Here is a 24813-nt window from a genome sequence, read left to right on the forward strand (position 1 = left end):
AACCAGTCTTTTTGTTCATCTTTTTTTTTTAATTTAGAGTAAAGTCATCTATTTTGAGTAAAGTCTACTGGCAAACTTGTTCATATCATCTCGGTTTCTAAACTCTCAAATCGCTCGTTTAGGTCCTCAGTTTTGTTCGACTATATCTATCATTTAAGTCTTTAAACTTACAAATCATCCGTTTAGATCCTAAACTTGTTCAGTTCTATTCTCAAATCGCTCGTTTAGGTCCCAATTTTGTTCGACTATATCTATCATTTAGGTCTTTAAACTTACAAATTATCCGTTTAGGTCTTCCTAACTTGCGGATAGCAGGCGCATAGTGCTGCTTGTGGCAGGTGGCGAGCACGGGCACAGAAAAACTCTTGCAGGTGCTGGTTTGCGATTCCAGTATCCGCGTGGATTTCACCCATTGCCATCTTTAGTTCAATCATCTGTTTGGCTGGTTACAATTACAACGGGCGTGCCCACTGGTTGGTCTACTCTATGGGGTGGTGCCTTACCCCTGTCATTGTGAAGTCACTGGCCAATGCCCAACAGAGGGAAGGAGTACTTCAATTTTGCAGTCCTCGGTGACAACTGACAAGTAGAGAATATCCAGAATCTCAGACTATCACAGCAGAAATTTCCTGATGAAATGGTTCATTTAATAAAGCAAATTCTCATGTATCTCTCTTTTTACAAAAAATAGCTGTATACATTCCTTCATAGGGGTTCCAAAACTTCTAACACAGTGTGAAAAAGAAAGTTGACTCTGAATTTTGGCATTGATCAACGGCCAAACCATTGTCTATGACATATGAAAAGTTCTCAGCCATGGTTAACGGTCACAACGGGGATCCGCTAATATGTTGGGATGGAGGAGTCAGCTTTAACCGCATAGGCATGAATTCCACCTGCGACATTGTAAACTTTTTTGAAACCCTGCAAAGTGATGGAAAATGAGGATTAAAAAGTGCAATATTATTCACATATTATCGAATGAAGAGTAAGAGCATCCTTTTGCAGCAGTGAAACCAATCACCTGTGACTGCAACCATTTAGCCACCTGCATTGAGCGCATGCCATGATGGCACTGAAACAAAATAAGATGGCAAGTGGCATTATGCACTGCTGCTAATATAATCAATTAACCAACTCGATTTTCTTGACAATAGAAAGTACTCAATCCATCCCAAATTTGACACCAAGTTTGACCATTTGTCTTATTCAAAAATTTGTTCAAAATTTCACTTTTTTGTCATGGCTTGGTTTATTAATAAAAGTTCTACAAGAATGGCTTAAATTTGACTCTTTTTGCACAAATTTTTTTAATAAGACGAGTGGTCAAACTTGAGATAAAAAAGTCAAACGTCTTATAATTTGGGATGGAGGGAGTACAAGTTAGTTTTTACTTTCGAAGTTTAAACAGGTGCAGTACTTGTGCTTCAAGCATGGAAATGAGGAAATCTATATACTCCTATCCACTAGGTCATTACCATTAACTCAACATGAGCACACTGTCAGCAAGTTTCATGGAAAATAATTTACCAGAACATAAGTGTCCTTTTGAGGATTAAACTCGTCTGTCATAACTGGTCCCCAGGTCCCAAACTGGCGGAGTGGTAGAACTTTGAAGCCTGGAAGTGAAGCTTTCTCCCTAGCATGCAGGTAGTAGATATTCAACATCGACCCAGTAGGAATGAAAATAAATAAAAGAATGAAACTGAACCAGGTCATCATAATACCATTCCTGGAAATGCAAGAGAACTACAAGAAATATGCTAGCTGAATGAAATAACTTCGTCCCGATTCGTGTGCTACAAGTATGTGAGGCACACTCTAAAATTTGTGCAGTTAGGATCTTCCAAGTACGAGGGGGTTGACATACTAGATGGTCCATATGAGATAAAGCTGCAATTATTGCTGGCTTGTTTTAACAGTTTTAGCCATCTAACTCAAATAAAGAGACTGCAAATATTGAATAATTTAACATTTATGATGCAGTTCATTATTTGTGAGATCATGACAATGTAAGGACATTACCCTGAATTCTCATGAGGACAAGTCCTAACTTTATCCATTCTGGTTAACACATAACCTATCACCTTAACCCCCCCCCCCCCCCCCCCCAACACACACACACACACAGCCATACAAGAGAGAGAGAGGGAGTCATGACAGGTATTGCAAAAATTGCTGGTCTTTTTACCAGAACGCAAAACAGTAAAGTATTTGCATCCTCATTCATGAATGCAATCTTACATTCTGAGGACAGAAGGCCACACATATCTCACACAAAAAGTTTGGGGCACTTATCATGAATGCTAGGTTAGTTTGGTTATTGTGTGGAGACAAAATAAAAGGAAAGAAAGTATAATGGTGAAACATCTTACACTTCATCAGGCTCCCGAACATCAATCAATTGAGCTTCTTCAAGAAAACTAGGGTCTTGCATTTTTGTGTGAAGCTCTTCTGGGTCAATGTCTTGCAGTACGCATTGATCCCTGGCATTTAGTAAGGAAGGTATCAGTTTCTGTTCATGCACACCTAATTACCAACACACAGTATTTCAGCGTTAGTACCATGTACCTCTCAGCAAGAACTTGCAATAGATGCCATCCAAATTTTGTCTTACATCGTACAACTTTGTTCAAAGGAGCACTAAATGCTGCCTCCTCAAATTCTGGTACCTGCCCAATGCAAGTTTGAAAGTTCAAACTACATCTGGACAAACAGTACAAAAGTATATAATTTGCGGTGCATATGCAGGTGACAGCCTTCAGTAAACAGATAGTACAAATGTCTCCGACACTAAGAAATAATTTGCGGTGAGGCTCTGAAAATTATGTGATAATTATGAGAACCAATCCTACTACCTCGCATCCAGGGTTTCCACAATTAAAGAAAAAAGAGTAGGGTTGTAAAGGGCGCTATGATCTAGGGTAGCTGGCCCTCGACTACGCAACTCGTAGTCTCGGTCCGTTGTCTTCTCCGGCGGGAATAACCCTGCCGCAGGCTTGTCTTCTCCGGCTGGTTGCCCAGACCGTAGGCTTAAGAGGGACACGAGATGAAGAGATTGATAGTTCTTTCTTAATTTCCTGTTCTCCTAATACAGGCAACTATATATGGCCATTGGCCCAAACAAACTGTAGAAACAAATCCCCTAGATTTAGGAACTACTAACAGAAATCTACGCGTCTTCGGCTTCGCCTGTTGTACGCCGTGCGGACTCCGCGTCGCGCCTGATGTCGCGCGCCCTGCGTCTGGTGTAGCGACGCCCGACCATGACATCTCTCCCCCCCTCGAGGAGCAGCTCGTCCTCGAGCTGAAATCCTGGATACTTGGCGCTGAAATCTCCCACATCTTCCCACGTAGCATTGGCAGCCGACTCACCCTTCCTGTGAATGAGCACCTGCTGCACGCCGCGAGCCAGACGCGCACGCACCGCCCGCTCCGGCTCAGGGACAACGGCGCCGTGTAGCAGCGTGGGCAAGGGGGGCGCGGCGTCAGGGGGCACACCGTGGAACTTCTTCAGTAAGCCAACGTGAAAAACATCGTGTATGCGGGCGCGCGGAGGCAGAGCGAGGCGGACGGCGACGTCGTTGATCAGCTCGGTGACGCGGTAGGGGCCGAAGAAACGCTGCTTGAGTTTGCCGGTGACCGCCTGAGGTAGTGACGACACCGCGCGCTGACGCAGGCGGAGAAGAACCCAGTCGCCAACGTTGTAGACCACCGGTCGATGTGCCTTGTCGTAGTGGAGTTTCTGTAGGGCTTGAGCTTGTTCCAGACGGTAGCGCACGTCCGCCAAGAACGCGTCGCGCTCCTCCATGGTCTTGGCGACTGCTGCCACCCGAGTCTCTCCCGGTTCATAAGACCGGATGCTCGGCGGGTCGCGCCCATAAACGACGCGGAACGGCGTATCTTTTAACGACGATTGATACGCCGTGTTGAAGACATACTCTGCCCACGGAAGCCACCGGAGCCACTGTCGAGGACGATCGCCTGTTAAACATCGTAGGTACATGACGATGACGCGATTTGCCGCCTCCGACTGGCCATCGGACTGTGGGTGGAAGGCCGTCGTCATCTGCAGCTTGGTGCCCACCAGGCGCATGAGCTCGCGCCAGAATGTCGACGTGAAGACAGGGTCGCGGTCGGACACCAACGACTGCGGCACGCCGTGGAGACGCACGATGTCGGCGAAGAAGGCTTGCGCGACGGACTCGGCGGAGTACGGATGCGCCAACGGGATGAAGTGCGCGTATTTGCTGAACCTGTCCACCACCGTGAGAATGACGGTCTTGCCACGCACCCGCGGCAGCGCCTCGACGAAGTCCAGCGCGACATCCGTCCAGACGCCCTGCGGCACTGGCAATGGCAACAGCAGGCCGGCAGGGTGCAAGTGCTCCGATTTGTGGCGTTGGCAGACGACGCAGGTACGCACCACATCCTGCACTAGCGGTTTCATGTTAGGAAAATGGAAATCCCGCCGCAGGCGATGAAGCGTACGCTGTACTCCTTCGTGCCCGTCCTGGTGCACCGCCTCGATGATCTCCTGGACCATAGGCGACGTCGGTGGGATGTACAGACGACCTGCAAACTGGACCATGCCGTCGACGAGGGTCCATGGCGCCCCACGAGAGCCTCCTGCGATCTCCTCGCGCAGGGCGACCAGACCGGGGTCGGCGTCGTGGAGTGCACGCAGCCGCGCCAGGAAGTCGAAGCGTGGAGCTGATAGCGCGAGCAGCGTGCCCTCCTCCGTCGTGTCGCGGCGAGACAGCGCGTCTGCCACCGCGTTGGCCTTCCCGGGCTTGTACTCGACCTCGAAGTCGAACCCCAGCAGCTTGCCCACCCAATGGTGCTGCGGGATGGTCGCGAGCCGTTGATCCAACAGGTACTTAAGGCTGTAGTGATCGGTCTTGACGACGAAGCGACGGCCCCACAGGTACGGCCGCCAATGCCGCACGGCGTGAACGAGCCCAATGAGCTCGCGTTCGTACGCCGCCAGAGCGCGATGCCGTGGAGCCACCTGCCTGCTGAAAAAAGCCACCGGATGTCCTTCTTGAACAAGAATAGCACCAAACCCGTGAGAGGAGGCATCACATTCAACGACAAATAGTTTGGTGAAATCCGGCATGGCGAGGATGGGAGCGGAGGTCACCGCAGCCTTGAGAGCGTCGAACGCCGCTGCAGCCTCAGGTCCCCAGGAGAATCCCTCCTTCTTGGTGAGCGCCGTTAGTGGTGCTGCCACGCCGCCGTAGTTGTGCACGAACCGCCTGTAATAGCCTGCCAATCCGAGGAAGCCCCGGACCGCACGCGCTGAGCGAGGTACCGGCCAGTCAAGGACGGCCTGGACCTTTGACGCGTCCATGGCGACGCCGTCGGCGGAGATGGTGTGGCCGAGGTAGGAGACGGCCGTGACGCCGAACGCACACTTGGAGCGTTTGAGAAAGAGGCGGTGTTGTCGTAGCTCGGCGAGGACGGCGCGCAGGTGTCGCAGGTGGTCCGCCCATGAGTGACTATAAATCAAAATATCATCAAAGAAAACGAGCACAAAACGGCGGAGGAACGGGCGGAGCACATCATTCATCAAAGACTGAAATGTGGCTGGAGCGTTGCACAGTCCAAACGGCATCACCAGGAACTCATATAGGCCGTCATGAGTCCGAAACGCCGTCTTGTGGATGTCTTCCGGATGCATGCGCACCTGGTGGTACCCCGAGCGGAGATCTAGCTTGGTGAAGAATTTGGCGCCATGGAGTTCATCGAGGAGCTCCTCCACAACGGGAATCGGGTAGGCATCCTTGACGGTGATGGCGTTCAGCGCGCGATAGTCCACGCAGAAACGCCACGAGCCATCCTGTTTCTTGACGAGGAGCACCGGGGACGAAAACGCCGACTCGCTACGGCGCACGGTGCCCTGCTCGATCATGGCGGCGCACTGCCGTTCGAGCTCATCCTTGTGCGCCGCCGGATATCTGTAGGGCCACACAGCCACGGGGGCCGCGCCCGGCTTGAGGACGATGCGATGCGCACGGCCCCGCGGCGGTGGAAGCCCCCTGGGTTCGTCAAACACGTCGGTGAAGGAGTGGAGCAGCCCGTCGAGGAGGGGCTCGCTTGCTGCCGCGAGCTGTAGAACGGGCTCGGTGGGCGACGCCTCGCTAGACCAGCGTACCAGGCGGCCGTTCTGGGTGAACGTCACGACCCGCTCGGTGACATCCCAGGCAATGGGGCTCCCGAGCTGCGCCATCCACTGCGTGCCCAAAACGATGTCGTATCCGGCGAGGGGCATGACGTATAAGTCGACGTGGAACGCCATGCCCTCGATGGATAGCGGTGCGCGGCGAATGACGCCCGGGCAGGCGACCTTTTCTCCGTTGGCCACCGTCGCGGTGAGCCGTGGACGAGGCTGGACATCAAGGCCCGTGCGCCGCGCCGCCGACTCCCCGATGAAATTATGGGATGAGCCGGTGTCCACCAGGGCGACGAACGTCGCAGCTCCCAGCATCACCCGCAGCAAGATGGAGCCGCCCACGGGAACGCCGGCCACAACATGGAGTGAAAACACCGGGGCCTCCGTCTCCGGTGGTTCGGCAGAGTCTTCTTCGTCAGTCTCCTCCGCAACACTGTCCACAAAGAACAGGCGTTTGCATACCTTATTGTGGCCGCGGGTGAACTTCTCGTCGCAGTTGAAACATAAGCCGAGACGGCGGCGTTCCTCCTGTTCCGACTGGTTGAGGCGGCGCACCGGGCGCCCTTCGATGGCTGGGGCCACCGTCGTGGGCTTGGGCGCTGAGACCTGGGGTGGGGCCGTCCGCGAGCCGGACGCAGGAAGAGCCGGCCGCGCGGTCGCCTTGGCCGGGAACAGGTACGGCTCCATGAGTTCGAACTGCCGGGCTAGACTCATGGCGGCCGCCAGGTTAGGTGGGTTCTGCTGCTGCACTTGGAGGCTGAGCGGCGGCAGCAAACCCCCCGTGAAGAGCTGCACCAGTTGCGCCTCCTCTAATCGCCCCGCGCGCGGAATTAGGGCCTGAAAGCGGTCTTGGTAATCTTCCACCGTCCCCGTGCGGCGACACGACGAGAGCTCGAAGAGGGGGGCGGAGCGCAGTGGTGGCCCGAAACGGAGGTTGAGCAGTTCCTTGAATCGCTCCCACGTCGGCGTGCCCTCGGTTTCCTGGACGTGGACGTACCAGATGGAGGCGCCGTCCTAGAGATTGTAGGAGGCCATCCAAGTACGCTCCGCCGGCATGACCCGCTGTTGAATGAAGAAAGATTCGCACTTGTTGATGAAGGTGAGCGGATCGGACTTGCCGTCGTAGCGCGGAAATTCCGGCCGCCAGTGTTTGGGCGGGCGGTCTTGGTGGTGCTCACCGTCGGGGTCCTTGCTGGACGATCCCGACGACTTGTCGCCGGCCAGGACTGTGATCGCCTGCGTGTTAGCCTCGATGGCCTTCGTAGTGGCCTCGGAGGACGCCTGGAGGGCGGCCAGGGTTTTGGCGAGGGCGTCCAGGGTAGCTTGGAGGTTGGCGTCTCCCATGGGTGTTGTATGCGATGACGCGGAGGGAGGCGATGACGGCGCAGCGGCGGCAGAGGTGGCGGCGGCTGCTGGTGGTGGGGTTGATGACGCAGCGGTGCTGGAAGAAGCAGAGGATCGAGAGGATCTTGATACCAAGGTTGTCAAGGGCGCTATGATCTAGGGTAGCTGGCCCTCGACTACGCAACTCGTAGTCTCGGTCCGTTGTCTTCTCCGGCGGGAATAACCCTGCCGCAGGCTTGTCTTCTCCGGCTGGTTGCCCAGACCGTAGGCTTAAGAGGGACACGAGATGAAGAGATTGATAGTTCTTTCTTAATTTCCTGTTCTCCTAATACAGGCAACTATATATGGCCATTGGCCCAAACAAACTGTAGAAACAAATCCCCTAGATTTAGGAACTACTAACAGAAATCTACGCGTCTTCGGCTTCGCCTGTTGTACGCCGTGCGGACTCCGCGGCGCGCCTGATGTCGCGCGCCCTGCGTCTGGTGTAGCGACGCCCGACCATGACAAGGGTGAACTGATCAAATTATTGAACCAGTGCTGGAAATCACTTTTGCGCTGGGCAAGTTGCCTAAATTTCTAATGCTTTGATAGTCAAGAGTAGAGACTATTTTGGCATGTGGAATAATGAAGTGGCTGTACCAAAACAAAAAAAAAAACAATCTTGTCTATCAATTGGTTGCCAACTCTTAACATGTTTTAAGTTTACACTACATAAGTCAATTGAATGTCACAACCAACACAATGTACTCTGAAGCATAATTATTTTTAGTTTACTGAATAGATTTCACTGACACTGCCCAGGTAAAGGAGGTAATAAATATATGTAAAGGCTAGAAGAATACTGTCTTAGTCTACTACTATGCTAGAAAAAAACAAGTTAATGTTGTACCATCTGTCCCTTTCGAACCCATCCGAGCATGCCACCATTTTCTTTGGATGGACATAAGGAGTGCTCCACAGCTAAATCGCTCAAGTCTGCCCCTGAAATGTTAAATAGTATCGTTTCCATTGTAAATGCATATGTTCCCAATTAACCGAAAATCTGTATGTAAGCTGGCGAATTAAATATCAGGGTCCAAACAAGATTAGAAGGTCATCCAAAAGTACATAAAAAGGTAGTTTGAGAATAAGATGGTACCTCCTGCAATGATACTCTTTTCAAGATCAACCAGAAGCCTGACATCCTTTTCACCAACAAGCAAGTGCTGAACTAGCAATTCTTTCCCCTCTCTTTGGACGCTGCCAGTGGCAGTGCAGAGAACTAAGCAGAAAAGATATGTTTGAGTTTCTCAATTCAGCCTTATCTTGTGAGTAGTAACATTCCGAATGAAAATGACCGCAACCAGTAGACACGTTACATGATGGAAAGTGCGAAACATTGATTTCCACCAGGTGCCTTCAATATAAGATAAGTAGCAAAATCCTGACAAACTACACAGCAAAAAATGCTAGTGCCAAATTGTCTGCGATTTTCTGAGCATGTAACTACTAGAATGTGCTAGGTCCAATGAATTAATTCGCAAAACTAGCTGCACACACTCACTCGAGAACAAGCCCCAGAAGCAACGCTAAGGAACCATTCCGATGGCACATGAAAACACACTACAGAATCAAATGAGCATGACACTAAACGCAATACTAGGAAGCTCAACAGTTCACCATAAACAACACCGCTAAACAACCATTCGACCACTGGCTCGAGAAACGCACCCCCACCCCCAAAAAATCACACACTCACCGCGTGTGGTCGGCCTGGAGTGGCCACCGGTTCCCCCGGGACGCATAGGCGCGGCGGTCCACCTGGCGGAGAGGAAGGCCGGCTGCGTCGCCCTCGCCGACGGCGGTGCGGACGCCAGAGGCGCGAGGGCGGCGAGCGGGGAGGCGCACACGAGCCTCGCGAGCGAGAGCGACGCCGCGGGAGCGGAGGAGGAAGATGGGGACGGGCGCGGGAGCTGCGCCGCTGCGCGGGCCCGAAGACCAAGCATGGCTACCCTGCCCTGCCCTGCCCTGCCGAGGGAAGCGGAAGGAGATTCCTTTGTTCGGGGGAGCTGGATGCCTCTCGCTCTCGCCTCGTGCCCGGGCCTTTCAGCCGCTCCTTCCTTCGTGGATCGAAAGATTTTTATGGGCTGAGAAGGGGTAAAAAAAGGTGAGCCCACGAACTTTGGCGTGCACGCGGTTGGCACTCGCCCTCCCCGGTCGGAATCGCGTGATGCATGCGTCGGGCCGGAGCCGTGGGTCCCGCAGGTGCACGCGCGGCACGGGAGAAGCACGCATCCCGCGGCAGGCAGGCAGGCAGGCAGGCGTGTCTCCGCGGGGATCCCCAGCCAGGCCAGAGATGGGCAACGCGAGCGGCCGGGCGGAAGACCTCGCGGACGCCGACATGGACGACGGCAACCACGTGCGCCGCGCCTCCTCCTCCTCCGCGGGCTACGTCCGGGGCGGCGGGTCGTCGTCGTCCCCGCCGGCGAGCCCGCCGAGGCCGCATTCGCCGCGGATGTTCGTGCCCCAGGTCAGATCGCCTTCTCATAGTTAATTATTGCGCCTCGATCGCCTCCTCAAATTATTTGGCTCGGCCGGGGACGGCGTTCCTCATCGGCACGACCCACGTGTAGTACATAGTTGATCGCTTGGGATTTGTGTCCGTTCTGGTCCGGGCGTTTGGCCCTCGATTTTTTTTTTTGGTTTTGTTGCGAGCTCGTTTAATTTGGCTGATGTTGCGAGGGTTGTTTCTGTTTTGACGAGCTCAGAAAATGCCTGATGATGCGCCAAGGCATTACAGTAACTAACTAGAATGTTCAGCCTTGTCTCTTGCCTGAAGATAATAACAATATCTGTATATGTCGGAAAAGGAGGCCAGTCTAGTAGTACGTCAACTCCTTTATAACCAGCGGGTTTTCTTTTGTTCTGAGCCATGGTAACATGGGTTTACTACTAGTGTATCATCATCACTTGTATGTCCTCAGTTTTTTTTAACGTAATTATTGTGTTTTTAGATTTTCATAGTAGACAATGGTTGTATCCAAGATTGTCTTCGTTTTTTAACACATGGACATTGGAATTGATGTTAACGATTTTGGTGGAACAATGCAACTATGTTGATTCATTAGCAAATGTTCCAACTTCCAAGACACGCTTAATACTTCTAGATTCAGTAGTAGCACTCTAACATGCAGGATTCTCTGATTATCAGTTTCTTTTATTGTAAAATGAATTGGAGTATTTGATATTTCAGAGTCCTGTAACTCCGTTGCAAAGAGCTGCAGAAGTACCTCCTCCAGTGTTCAACCAGATATTGATGAATCAACAACAGGAGGATTCTGATGGCCCACCTCAAAAGAAAATTCCCACGTTGCTTACGTGGACTCTTGGAGGGAGAAATATCTATGTAGAAGGATCATGGGACAAATGGACGTCAAAGTACAGTCAGACAATATATACGTGTTCCATTTCCTCCTAAGTTCTAAAACTTATCAGTAGAAGAGAGTTTATTCTGACCGTTAATATATGCATACATGACAGGAAACCTGTTGAGAAATCCGGAAAAGATCACACCATTCTACTGATGCTTTCATCTGGAGTTCACCGCTATAGATTCATTGTGGATGGAGAAAGAAGATTTATACCTGATCTTCCCTGCGAAACCGACAATATGGGCCAGATTGTGAACCTAGTAGATGTCCATGTAAGTATTCTCCCTTTCACACTGAATATTTGACTCCACTTACTGTGTGTTTGAATTTGAGCTTTACTGAACTCAACATGCTGCTGTTAATGTTTATATATAGATTAAACATATACTTAACCACAAGAATCAGGCAGAATATATGCATATGGAAATGTACCATTTACACACGATATAATAGCCGGTCAAGTCCGTGTCTGAATGTTATATTCTAGTCATCCTTTGTTGATTATTACAGACCAATTAACTGACATTAAACTAATTGCTCACTGAATGTTAGCTGGAGAAAAAACCCAAATTAAACGAAATCACAATTTAGACGTCTAGATTGTTACAGAAAAAGAACCGAAAATATATAACTGTGGAAAGACCATCTGTAAAAGCATGGTTTCAATTTCACCAAGTCGACTGCTCACTCCATGTCTGCATGTATGTACCTCCTGTTCCTTTGTGTAAACTCGGCTGGCTAGCTGTTGCATGTAATCTTACCCTTTGTTTGTAATCATGCAGGACTTCATTCCTGAAAGCGTGGAAAGTGTATCTGAGCTGATGGCGCCTCCCTCCCCGGACTCCAGCTACGGTTTCCATGTTCCCGGCGAAAAGGAGTTCGCCAAGGAGCCACCTCAGCTGCCGGCCCAGCTCTACCTCGGCGTGCTGAATTCACGGAGCTCGGAGGAAGGCTGCGCGAGGCCGAGGCACGTCGTCCTCGACCATCTCTACATAGAGAAGGGCTGGGGCGCACAGCCGCTGGTGGCCCTCGGCTACACCCACAGGTTCCGCTCCAAGTATGTGACCTGCGTCCTGTACAAGGCCATCGAGCGGTAGCCTGAGCGCTGCTGTCTGTGCTGCCGACAAAGCTAGCTCATCCAAAAAGAAAGGTTGCAGTGGTGAACTTGGCAGTTCATTCAGGTTTAGAAGTCTCTCCTGCATAATTATTCGTTCATCTGATAAACTAAAGAGGTGGGTGCAAATCCATGTGAATCTTTTTTTTTTGGCTGTTAGAGCTTAGCAATTCTGATTCTTCAAACTTTCTTTGGGATAATGATAATTTTGACGGCTTAGTGCCGGGACAGTAAGGATGTCAGTCTCAGGCCTGCTTATTGACATGTGCAAATGGTGGGGATTTTACTGCTGTGGTCTGCTGCAATTTTCTAAGCTTGTTTTTTTTAAAAAAAAAAAAGCTAGTGGATCTAAGCTTGTTATGGAGTGATCTGCTAGTGCTCAGGAAATTCCGGGGCCAGTTGGGCCGGACCTCAGAAATTGATAGAATACCAAAAGCCCAAGAGCACCAGACGTGTCAAAATCCGAAAACCTACAAATTCGAGGGGTTCCTTTAAAAACTAATTGGAATTTTGGTACTCCGCGTCGCAACCGCGTGGAGGCTATATACGTCATTTCCCTCGTTTGAAAAAAGCCAACTACCGTCCATAATCCAGATTCCCTAGCTTTAGGGCCCCACGTGTTCGCATCGTCCGGCAAAAGTCACTGGCCTCACCTTAACGGAGTTGTTCCAAAGTTACCAAAATGTCCTAGTTTCTTGTATCTTCGTGATAATAGTTGCCTCTATTCTGAAATTCAGTTATTGTTTAAAAAAATCCTAAATTTCATTGATGATTCGTGTTCAAGCAGCTGTCATAGGCAAAGTAGTAATAAATCTATAAAGAGAGTTTGGTGAAGTAGCACACTTGTATAATTAAAGACACATCTACTCATAAGAAATGATCTTATATATATGATTTTAAAACTACAGTTTCTTTGATATTATGGTTTCTTAATACGTACTCCATCCGTATAGAATTTAGAAGTCGTTTAGGACAACAATACGATCTCCAAAACACAACTTTGACCTCTTATTTTTATAAAAAATATTTAGAAAAAATGATATGTGTATACTTTTATGAAAGTATTTTTCAAGACAAATCTATTCATATAGTTTTCATATTTGTAAACTCAACAATTTAAAGTTATTGATGATTTATATTTCCAATGTTTAATCCAAACCTTGTCCAAAACGATTTCTAAATCCGATATGGAGGGAGTACTAGAACATACGAACAAGGCCTTGCTTATTCAATCCAAAAAAATGCAATTATGACATTTACTCAAGTCAAACTAACTTAATTTTGACCAAATTTATATTAACATTTAGTCTCGAACCAGATTTACTATGAAAATATAATTCATAATTAATTTAATGTTACCTATCTTGTATAATAAATGTTAGTGATTTTTATATAATTTTGATTAAATTTTATAATGCTAAACTCATCGAAAAAATAACATCCTTTGATGGCGAAGGCAGTACCTACCATCTTCTTAAAGACACCTGGAGTATTTTTTAATTGAGATTGCATAGTGGTTTGGGGTAGAAGTATGTATATGCCAAAAAAAATTATCATCCTAGCGTTTAGATTCCTAATTATTTTGGGATAACAATATATACTATCATTGTTGTACTAAACTTTTGTAAAAGGAGAGAGAGAGAGAGAGAGAGAGAGAGAGAGAGAGAGAATTGAACTTGATGTTTACTTGATGCTTGCCCAATTGAATTTTAGGGAAGACAAAGAAAAAGTTTGAATTCAAATCCCTATGGATTGTGTTATTGTAGCGTCCTTGGTTCACACATGTGTTGGAAAGACATATAAATCTTTCCTTTGAATTTGTTTCCGTAGGAAAACAACATAAAAATTAAAGACACATCTACTCAAACTTTAGTGTTTCTTGATTGCTATGTCTTTTATGCGGTTCATCCAAACATCCATTTCTACCAAATTATGATACGTTTCATTTCTCTCTTTACATGTATATTTATTCTATTATATGTTTTTAATTTGTGCATTGTTTTTAATTTTGCGCTCCAAATAGGACCTTACCTAAAGAGCCTGTATAAGCTCAAACCTTGGTCATTTGAGTCCTAGGCCTTGTTTAGTTCTGAAAATTTTTGGGAAATCAACACTGTAGCACTTTCGTTTGTATTTAAAAAATATTATCCAATTATGAACTAACTAGGCTCAAAAGATTCGTCTCGTTAATTCTGACCAAACTGTATAATTAGTTTTTATTTTCATCTATATTTAATAGTACATGCATGCGTCTAAAGATTCGATGTGACGGAGAATGTGAAAAAATTTGCAAAATTTTCTAGAAACTAAACAAGGCCCTACTTTCTCACACTAGAAAAGATAAGCCCATTAAAACATGAACACAGTCAACATAATAATATTTTGAATTTACAATATTAATAATATATATTATTTCAAGTAAAAAGAGTTACTATATGCTACATTTTATAATGATATAGCAATATTATTCTTGTGGCATCACCTATTATATACTCCAACAAAAAAGATATTTCCATAATAAAATATCAAGTAGTTTGACATTGATTTTTTTTCACGTGTATATATGGATTGTTCTGTTCGAATTTCATCGGAGCACTCCTTATATGCCTTGTAAAAAAAGGACATTTTATTTTGTGTAGATTTGATTTGAGCTGAGAAGGGAAAAAAAAATACTAGCCCAGGGGTAGTTTGGGAAAAAAGATTTGGATGTCGCCGAATGTGACGGCCACGTCTAGTGGAAGCGCGTATAAATCGGAGAAAGGAAAATTCCAGCGGACGCCACGCCACTGAACGCTCCGAGCCCTTCTTCCTACCCTGTCCCCGATCCACTCCCGGCTTCCCGCTCCGATCGATCTGATTCGCCACCACCGCGCCCATGGCGGACCAGCTCACCGACGACCAGATCGCTGAGTTCAAGGAGGCCTTCAGCCTATTCGACAAGGACGGGGATGGTAAGGTTCCTTCTCCTCATCCCATCTCTCTGTTCCTTCGGATCTGATCTCCGTGGAGATGTTCGACATGCGCGGCTCCTGAGTAGTAGCATTGCCGCCCGCAAGGTTGTGTAGGCGGGGGTAGATCCGATCCATCCCGGATCTGGACTGAGTCCGCGGCGGGGCTCGATCGCGTCGCTGTCGTGTGCATTTGTCCCTACTACTAGTGGTGGAATAGCCGATGTGGACCTAAGGCTTATCTGCTGCTTTGACCATTTCGCCACTGGCAAATCATGTCGTTCTTTGTTTGTTTGTTTGGATCGTTATTACGCTTGAATCCTGCGAGATGTGCCAGGTGATTTTTTTTTCCTGAAAGCAGTTTAGCCTTTGACCCAGTCTTGCTCGTTGGGCATGGCCGCGTGAGCAGTGTAGCCTGATTTGCAGCGTTAGCAGTGTGGCATGATGAGAGGGTTAAAAATTGTCCTCAGTTCAGTTTGTGTAAGTAATTTTGCTAGTAATTATGTGATCCAGCTTCAACGTTGAACCTTGTTTTTTTCCCTATGTGTGTGTCAATACCTTGTTCCATAGTCATACTGTGCAGTAGTTTACCGAGAAAAGGAAATCTTGGACCGAATTCTGTTGCGAAAACAGTAACTTTAGCACCCTGATTGGCTCAATTCCTGTAGCTACGCATGCTCAGTCAAAAGCAGATAATTTACCACTTCGAAACTGCCCTGCTTTCCACATAGCATTTCAAACTTTTTGACTAATATTTCCCCTTTTGACATCTTGATTCCCCCCTAACTTGCCGAATTATTTCTCTCTTTAGTCACTATTTATTACCTAGTTATAATTACAGAAATGGTTGTGCGTATCTTGTACAGGTTGCATCACGACCAAGGAGCTGGGAACTGTCATGCGTTCACTAGGGCAAAACCCTACAGAGGCTGAGCTCCAGGACATGATCAATGAGGTCGATGCTGATGGCAACGGCACCATTGATTTTCCAGAGTTTCTCAACCTCATGGCTCGCAAGATGAAGGACACGGACTCTGAGGAAGAGCTCAAGGAGGCCTTCCGTGTGTTTGACAAGGACCAGAACGGCTTCATCTCTGCTGCCGAGCTCCGCCATGTCATGACAAATCTTGGTGAGAAGCTAACTGATGAGGAGGTGGATGAGATGATCCGTGAGGCTGATGTGGATGGTGATGGTCAGATCAACTATGAGGAGTTTGTCAAAGTCATGATGGCCAAGTGAGCCACAGAACCATAATCTGAAGGCGGAGAAGATTGGGCATTGCATATTAGTCAAGATGCAACTCTTATTTCATCGACTTCCTCCAGTGAAACATTCTGCTAGTTGTAGTTGCTGAAAGGCGATGTAGTTCCTGCTTTGTTCTTCCCTCCAGTGTGTTTTCAGAAATGTTGTTTCATGTGAACTTGTAATGATTGCCCTCCTTGCTGTGTCTTGATTGCAGTTGAAACCATATGTAGTTATATTCTCCCTCTCACCACCCCAACCCCAACCCACACATCAACTTCTGCTTCACTCTGTTAGTATCAATTGATGGCCTGTTGTTTTTAATGTGATGATCTATAGTTACCGTGACAGATGCTCTTTCTTCTTAGTGCAAATTTATTCCAAACCGGGGAATCGTATTGTTGGTTTAAGACGCATGACGTGGAGTATTTAAGATAAATGCAGTCTCGTCCTTTTCTGCTGCTGGTTAGGTTGCAACTATTTGTTGTTGGGTGAAAGCGACATGCAGCCTTGGAGTGGTAGGTACCAGCTACCACAGGTCCTGGAGGTCTTCTTAAGGCCTCAAGTTTCTTGTGTTTGTCTACTTACGCTGTGCTTGGGAGAGTTGAGCTAATGGAACAGGGCAAGAGAGCCAAGGTGCTGTGCCTGCATGGCTTCCGCACAAGCGGGAGTTTCTTGAAGAAGCAGATCAGCAAATGGCACCCTTCCATATTTCAGCAGTTTGAGATGGTTCTGTGCTGGATTCAATGATTTGATCTACTTGGTTTCCTTTGTTTTTGTTCTTGAACATCTTTTATTCCTGTTTTTTCAGGTCTTCCCTGATGGCATCTTCCCAGCTGGTGGAAAGTCAGAGATAGAGGGCATATTTCCGCCGCCGTACTTCGAGTGGTTCCAGTTCAATAAGGTTAGTGCTTTTGTTGGAACCAAACTGAAATCAGCTCTTCTCATGGCATTCTGATACCTGAGTTATATTTCAGCTACAGTTTGATCACCATCTACGCCTTAGCTATTCATGCCAGATATGACCACTCCTTCATTTTTGTTCCTATGTTCTGAAACACTTCAGTGCTTGCATGTTTTTTCCACACAGGAATTCACTGAATACACAAATCTGGATGAGTGCATTTCATATCTATGTGATTACATGGTGAAAAATGGACCTTTTGATGGCCTGCTCGGATTCTCCCAGGTAAAATTGGAAACCAGAAGTTGCTTTTTACTGAGCACCTGAGAATTGAATGTTTCAATCTTTTGGGGGATTTGATAATATCTGCATGAACTAGAATTGCGGTCCAAGCTTACATATGAAATGAAGAAATGCAATGAACAACACCTTCTGAGCTTCTGTAAAGTTTAGTTAATCGCTTAATTTCTCTGTCCAAGGTGCACCTCTGATAGGATTGTAACTTATACACATAAAACATCTATGAGGCCCAACCGCTTGCATAGGAAAGCCAGTAGAAACGGATTGGATCTTGGCCTTTAATTTCTAATCAGATCCGCCTTACTGAATGATGTGGGTGCTGTCAGTCTTTCAACCTGTGCTTTTTTCCTTTGTTGAGCATAAAGTGGAGTCTTGCAGCTTATATGTATCCATTCCTCTTTCCAGGGCGCAACACTTTCGGCCCTTTTGATAGGCTACCAAGCACAGGTAATTTCTACTCCTAAATTCTGTAATAATTGTGACCTAAAATAATAGAGATAGCACAAAGTAGCAAGAAACAGAACACTGAATCTGTTACTTTTACCATGTAATAAAGCTCTTATTTTTAAACAGGATAACTTGCAAAAGAAAAAGAAATTCTTATAATGTAACAATAACTAGGTAGTTGTGAGTTTTGAGTACTATAGAAATGCCAGCCCTCTTCTAGAATTTCGAGATTGTAAAATTAACCATATTAGTTAACTGTTATAACTAAGCTGAGCAATTTAGGGCAAGGTGCTGAGTGATCATCCACCAATTAAGTTCATGGTCTCAATATCTGGGAGCAAGTTCAGGGACCCAAGCATCTGTGACGTCGCCTACAAAGACCCGATCAAGGTCAAATCAGTGCATTTTATTGGAGAAAAGGACTGGCTCAAGGTACCTTCCGAGGAGCTGGCTTCTGCCTTTGATGAACCTCTCATCATAAGGCATCCTCAAGGCCACACTGTCCCTAGGCTTGGTTTGCACTCTTCCCAAATCTTTCTGTTCGATTTATCTCCATGGAACCAGCATATAAAAGCTGTTCACCAGTGTTTATGCATAGTGCTTTCTCACTGATTATCTGATATGTTCTTCCACAGACGATGTGTCTGTGAAACAGCTTTCTGAATGGAGCTCATGCATTCTGGAAGACCCCAAGAATGCAAATGTTCCCGAGGCTTTAGATTCAGGCAAACCATCTGATAAGGAGGCTACTGGTGCGGAATTCGAGGCCTTAGATTCAGGCAAACCATCTGATAAGGAGGCTACTGGTGCGGAATTAGCAGAAAACCTGGTGAAAGCTTGAGGAATGCCCACTTTCATGGCATGGTTGCATTTGAAACTTGTACCGTTTTTGCTATGATCTGAGTAGTGTGTGGAACTTGTTTGATCGCATGTGTATTGCATTGGCAAAACAATAAATCGTTATCTAGAGCTACAACTGAAACAAATGGATTCAGACATTCAGTGTGGTTTATATTCGTTCGCCAAGATATTGTTGGAAGCAACCTTGGCTGCGATTGATACCACAGGCTGTAATGATGGTCCGTTTCTGCCTGAAGGTTCATCAACTAACAATCATTCTATTCTAGAAAGATTTGGAGAAAATTGAACCAATTAATATCAATAGCTCAACACCATATTCAGTGTTTCACTGCAACAACTTAACCAGCCTTCTGATCTATGTTACATCGACCACTTCATTCATTCCAGACCATCATTTGGCAGAAAACCTTCTGCTGTATTTGTCTAGCGAAGCCTATATGTACACTGGGCACTAAACTTATCGTTTGGAAGTTGGAACAAACAAGAGCTATGTACAGGCAAAACTAACACTGTATTCCTCATTTGGGCCCCCCACTAAGTTCTGTAAGCCTGAAAGCCTGCAACTGTTTCATGGCGAGGAGCTTCTGTCTTGGATTTCATCATCACACGCCCAAACGACGTCCTTCAGCTCTGTGGACAGAGTTTTGTAGAACTGTGAATGGTAGATGTTGTTAGTTTAGATACTGAATTGATTATTTGAACTATTTTGAGTAAGATTTGTACATTTTGAAACTCCAGAGTATCTCCCTTTGCCTTCTTCAGCTCAACCACATGAAGCGATGGAGCCACTTGGAAAACCTAAACATGCCACATGATAATATCTCAATTAGTAATTTATCTTTTATTTTCAAAAAAAATTCTTATCGTTGGGTGTTCTCCCTTACCTCAGTCTCAACATTTAGATTTCCTTTCCTTCCTGCTTTTGGGTTCTCCATTAGCATCTAGAAACAACAATGGGGGAGATAAAAAATTATGAGTTGTTGGTAGGGGGTGATAAAAGATTTCTGTATTTATTGATAATTTAATTTACTTCAATGTTTGCAGGTTTATTTCTTTTTTTTGAAACAAAGAAATAATCCTGCAAACACTGAAGTAAATTATCAAAAGTGCTATTGTGAAGGGTTGTCACCATACCTTGTAATTTTTCTTTTGGATATCGAACCCAAGTGGCTTAGCAGCTTCTTCTATTCTATCGATGATTTCTTTCGGAGGACATTGTGATGTGAATCGCGTTTCTCGCTTGTACTTCTGTCAGAGATTAGTAAAATGGAGCTCATCAGCACAATTGCACATTTCAAACTGTTTTGTGGAAAATGTGTATAGTAAAACACATATAGGCGATATAAGCTGATTTGTGATACACACTTCTGCAGCTGAAACTCAAAATATCCTTACCTTATCAGATTCAAAAAAATTATCCAGATTCAGCCCCTTGTTCATTGAAATCAATTCAAATGCATTCATCGAGGCAGGTTGCCCTTCCATTTCCTCTGTCACATGATGTTCCTGAAAAGTGTACAACATCAACAACTTAATAATCTTATTTCAACCACAAAAGTCAAAAGTCACACACTTTTAAGTGATAAGCTGGTTTAATCAGTCAATTCACCTCTGAGTCTCCAAAGGCGGCATCAACATCATCTAGACTAGCTTGACATTGTTCATAAAAAACAGGTTGCTTGTAACCTTTTTTAAACCATGGATCTTTTTGTACTTGAGGAATTGTAATGCGCTGTTAAAGTAACAATAAAAAATCAAGTAAGATGGAATTCCACAAGCAACATAGGCAATAAAAAGCAGTGGTGATCTGAGAGTGAAAATGTTCATCTTGTAAATCATCCAGTACTGACTTAAATAAAGCTGTCACTTGTGCTTCATGAAAATTGTTCTTTTCCACATTCATATTTAAGTAGTGACTTACAGTGGAAGGGTTAGGATCCAGAATTCTGTTGATCAACCTCTTTGCTCCAGCAGAAAACCAAGATGGACAAGTAAACTGAGCTTCTGAGATCTGCAACAGAGATAAAATAAAATAAAATGTATCCTAAAATGTTAGCTTTTCAGGTGCTATTTTTTTTTCCAAAGAAGAAGTAGTTGTTTCATGTATATACCTTTTTATAAAGGGATGCGATGTTGTCATCCTCGAAAGGCAGACATCCTGCGAGCAGCACAAAAAGGATCACCCCACAAGACCAAAGGTCAGCAAGGGCACCATCATAGCCTTTGTCATCAATAACCTATTGGATAGCAATCTGTATTAGGCAAACTTATTTCTGGCTAAAACAAAAAAAGAAGAAGAGATGAACAAATATTACCTCTGGAGAAACATAGTTAGGTGTTCCACATGTAGTATGCAGCAATCCATCATTCTGCTAGCATTGAATTAATTAAAGATTGTGGTGTAAATTAGTGAAATGCAGTGAAACCAAAAGAAAGAAAGGAAGACACAGAAAGAAATAAAAACACAATAATTTCTGTAGTATCTTTTTTTGAAAGTAAGGGCAGGAGCTCTGCCTTTCAATTAAGTTAGTGAAAAGAGTTTATGTACAAGTGAGAGAACAGCCAAGAACACACTCCTAAAAGGGTATTAATTTCTGTAGTATCTTGTCTGATAGTACCTTCACTTGGTCTGATAAAGCACTTAACCCGAAATCTGAAATCTTGAGGTTTCCAGCAACATCGAGTAACAGGTTCTCTAGCTGCATACGAGAAATATCAACATTTAAGTTTCATACTACTTCCTTGATCATAACTGATGATACAAACAAAGAACACAATCAAGGATGAACACTACTGCACCTTCAAGTCTCTGTGGTATACACCCCTACTGTGGCAATAGTCTACAGCATTGATCAACTGCTGAAAGTATCTACGCGCTTCCTCCTCCTTCAATCTTCCACTTGTGGCCTGGTTGTCAATTTGGACAGTGAATCACAAACTGTCATGTACAGAAAAGAAGCAAACGTGCTATATATATAAAGCATGGAATGTTAAATGTCTCTGCATGCAAAGTTTAGGCTAGAAAAGCAGCTAGCAACTATCATTGATGAGAAAAGAATAAGGTCAAATGACAGAGGAAGCAATGGCAATGATAGCTCAGTGCTTACAATGATATCATGGAGCTCTCCACCCATAACAAACTCCAGCACAATGTAAATCCTTGTTTTACTTCCCATCACCTGTCATAAAAAAGGAATAAAAACAATCCAAATAAATAGTTATGAACTGTAGACCTGAATGTGCATCCCCATTCCAATGCAGGAAACGTAATACCGAAAAATCATATATTTTTACAAGTAAAGTTTAAGCTTTATTACCTCGTACAGGCGAACAACATTGGGATGCTGTATTAACTTCATGGTACAGATTTCCCTCCTAATCTGCCGTACAGTTCAGAGGGTGGGATCAGAAATTATCTTTTTTCTCACCTCACTAGATATATATCTCAAACAGACTATAAAGAACTTCTTTTTTAAAAAAATGTGCAGTGAAAATCAATGGACATAGAATGCAGAGTCCTAACACTTCACCTGTTCAGCCAGTCTGTTCTTGTGAACCTTTGCCTTGTCAAGGATCTTGACAGCAACATGATCCCCATTGTCCAAGTTCTTGGCGATCCGGACCTTTGCAAATGTTCCTTCCCCAATGGTGCGTCCGAGCTCATACTTGCCAACGCGGCGCTTCGCTTTGAGCGAAGCAGCCCTCTTAGCCCTATACATCCTGCTGCTCTGCTAAGCCAGTCTTTGGCAACCAGCTAGCTACTTGTCAAAGACCTGGTGCTGAAAGATGAACAAGGATTGAGTTGAACCGGGAATGCAGCACAAAGCATAGTATTCTGGCATTCAGAATTGACAGGCATAGCATATATAATAAAACTACAGTACTGCATTGCGAAGGGAAATCTGCACAGAACTGAACATGAACACAGCAGAATACAATCCGAAAGGTCGCCTTTAATAATTTGTCAGTACAGAATACAACAAGAAGTGCATCAGAACATACATTTAGAAGCAAATGAAATGAATAAATAAACCAAAAGTAGGCGCGGACAACTGATTACACAGCGAGAGCACACAGGCTAGGAAGAAATTCGATGAATTGGATCTCCGACTGATCTGAATATCAAACAGGCTAGGATATTTTCACTTCCCAGACATGATGGCCGGGTGAATAAAACGTACGTACAGTACAGGAACCTGAATCTCGATCGTTCTCGCGGTGAATACAAAACCAAGCGTCTGAGCCCGGCCGGCAGAATTCCGCGGCAGCAAGACTAGAGAAAGGAAATCGTGCGTGGTCTCAAACCCTGATCATCAGCACAGCAGAAATAATCAAGAAACAGAAACACGCACGCGCGCTATGAAGCAAGCAGCAGATCAGAGATCGAGTCCCGATCGATCGAGGGAAGCGCATGGGAGAAGAATGAATAAACGTCGCATGAAAAGGACGTCGCCCCTACCGTACTACCTGCTCCTGCTTCGTGAACTGAAGGGGACAGGCGAATGACGACGACGATGTAGCAAGCGCAAGCAGCAGGCTAGGGGCTGGCCGGCCGGTGGAAGGAACTAATCGAAATTCATGATCAGGTCGGGTCAGGTGTACCTTGCCTTGGTTACGGCCGGGGATCGAAGAGCAAACGAGCGGCCGGCGTCGTCGTCAGAGGAATCAAATCAAGCAAGCGCGTGCAGAGACAAGACCGGCCGGCCGGGAGAGAAGAGATATGGAGGGCCGGGGAGGGAGGACATGCGGTTTGGAGGTCTGCAAGAAACGAGCGTTACGAGTCGGAAACTACGAGGAAGGGAGGTTGCGTTGCGGCGGCGACAAAGCATTACCCATGCCGTGCCATGCCATGCCATGCGAGGCCGGCCGGCAAGGCAAGGCAACCACACGAGCACAACGCAGAGGCTGGCGGACACACATACAAGGGCAAGGCGGTCCATGCATCGATGCTGCTGCTTAACGGAGTGCTCCTATCCTGCTATCATGGTACGGTCGACGTTGGTGCTGCCAATTTTTGCCATGGATCGGATTCCGATGCTCATATATGCTCCTTTCTCCATCTCACCTTGGACAACTTCATTCTCTTTTAGTTAGGTGCCTGTCTACTTCCTTTTTTCTTTGTCTGTGGGCGCGGCGCCGGCAGGCCTGCGGTGCCATTGCCATCCATCAGATGATTATTTACTATATGGTGACTTTTTAGTTGTGTCAACTGTAATTTGATTCTGTCATCTCCTTGTCAAGACTTGCTTATCCATCAATCACTTTCGTTAATTAACTGTGTTACGTCTCAAATCAACGGTGATAGATCACGCTCACTCTGAGAGGTCATGCATGGACCCAGATGAAAATGTAACAAGAGAGCTTAGAGATCCACCACGGTTACATCTCTCACTCTTAATTTCTTTTGAAACGCCAGACTAGCTTTATTATTATTATTATTATTATTATTATTATTATTATTATTATTATTATTATTATTATTATTATTATTATTATTATTATTATTATTATTATTATTATTATTATTATTATTATTATTATTATTATTATTATTATTATTATTATTATTATTATTATTATTATTATTATTATTATTATTATTATTATTATTATTATTATTATTATTATTATTATTACGCGGCTGGAATAATGGATGGTGGACGTACAGTACGTGATTAGCATGCTGGAGCTGGAGCATTAAAAATATTAATGATGGACTGGCCTGCTGGCTGCCATTGACATTACCATATATACTACTATTATGCAATGCAAACACCATCGTGCCTAGCTGCTTAGATCCAATCTCAAATTCCACTAGTATTCAATCACTTTCTCTTAAGTTGGTCAGACGACGATTTTTTTTCTCTCACTGCTCCGACCATTTTGTTGTTTGTTTGAGATGAACGCACGCAGGAACGTGCTTGGCAGTTAGGACTTAATTAGGAGCGCAATGCAAGCTAACCCTGATACAGAATAACTATAATACAAGAGGGTGCTGTTGCAAACGACGATATATACTTTTTTTCACATGATGCTAACTTTACAGCAGTATAATTTATTAGCA

The 24813-nt window shown here is 45.5% G+C and overlaps 3 protein-coding genes and 1 pseudogene across 11 annotated transcripts; 2 read left to right on the forward strand and 2 right to left on the reverse strand.

The window, feature by feature from the left end:
- Positions 612-9610, reverse strand: LOC8084960 (rhodanese-like/PpiC domain-containing protein 12, chloroplastic). 2 transcript variants are annotated; one of them, XM_002463371.2, is made up of 8 exons: positions 9261-9610; positions 8661-8783; positions 8412-8503; positions 2572-2672; positions 2376-2486; positions 1531-1639; positions 1025-1075; positions 612-924 (listed from the first exon to the last, which is right to left on the reverse strand). In XM_002463371.2, the coding sequence occupies exons 1-8, from the start codon at positions 9505-9507 to the stop codon at positions 844-846; spliced, it is 915 nt and encodes a 304-aa protein (XP_002463416.1). In that variant the 5' UTR covers positions 9508-9610; the 3' UTR covers positions 612-843. The 2 variants fall into 2 exon arrangements, with proteins under 2 accessions (XP_002463416.1, XP_021309737.1); XM_021454062.1 differs by lacking the exon at positions 1025-1075.
- LOC8074475 (SNF1-related protein kinase regulatory subunit beta-1) lies at positions 9644-12351 on the forward strand. The gene is made up of 4 exons (XM_002461201.2): positions 9644-10031; positions 10755-10939; positions 11042-11204; positions 11715-12351. The coding sequence occupies exons 1-4, from the start codon at positions 9732-9734 to the stop codon at positions 12027-12029; spliced, it is 963 nt and encodes a 320-aa protein (XP_002461246.2). The 5' UTR covers positions 9644-9731; the 3' UTR covers positions 12030-12351.
- Positions 14796-18900, forward strand: LOC8084961 (annotated as a pseudogene). The gene is made up of 9 exons (XR_002449961.1): positions 14796-14997; positions 15861-16230; positions 16664-16685; positions 16796-16966; positions 17049-17141; positions 17328-17426; positions 17847-17888; positions 18171-18402; positions 18524-18900. The product of XR_002449961.1 is annotated as an esterase CG5412 (transcript).
- Positions 19021-23825, reverse strand: LOC8084962 (CBL-interacting protein kinase 31). Of its 7 annotated transcripts, none has more exons than XM_021453095.1 (15): positions 23672-23825; positions 22280-22528; positions 22067-22129; positions 21857-21928; positions 21549-21656; positions 21368-21448; positions 21065-21118; positions 20861-20986; positions 20671-20760; positions 20359-20481; positions 20145-20255; positions 19884-19997; positions 19634-19690; positions 19473-19547; positions 19021-19401 (listed from the first exon to the last, which is right to left on the reverse strand). In XM_021453095.1, exons 2-15 carry the CDS (start codon positions 22466-22468, stop codon positions 19318-19320), a joined length of 1347 nt encoding a protein of 448 aa, XP_021308770.1. In that variant the 5' UTR covers positions 22469-22528; positions 23672-23825; the 3' UTR covers positions 19021-19317. The 7 variants fall into 7 exon arrangements, with proteins under 7 accessions (XP_021308770.1, XP_021308769.1, XP_021308764.1 ...); XM_021453094.1 differs by having other exon boundaries at positions 23582-23820; XM_021453089.1 differs by having other exon boundaries at positions 22280-23507; positions 23582-23820.

Source organism: Sorghum bicolor, chromosome 2, assembly GCF_000003195.3.
Source record: "Sorghum bicolor cultivar BTx623 chromosome 2, Sorghum_bicolor_NCBIv3, whole genome shotgun sequence".
In the NCBI taxonomy this organism is placed as follows: Eukaryota; Viridiplantae; Streptophyta; class Magnoliopsida; order Poales; family Poaceae; genus Sorghum; species Sorghum bicolor.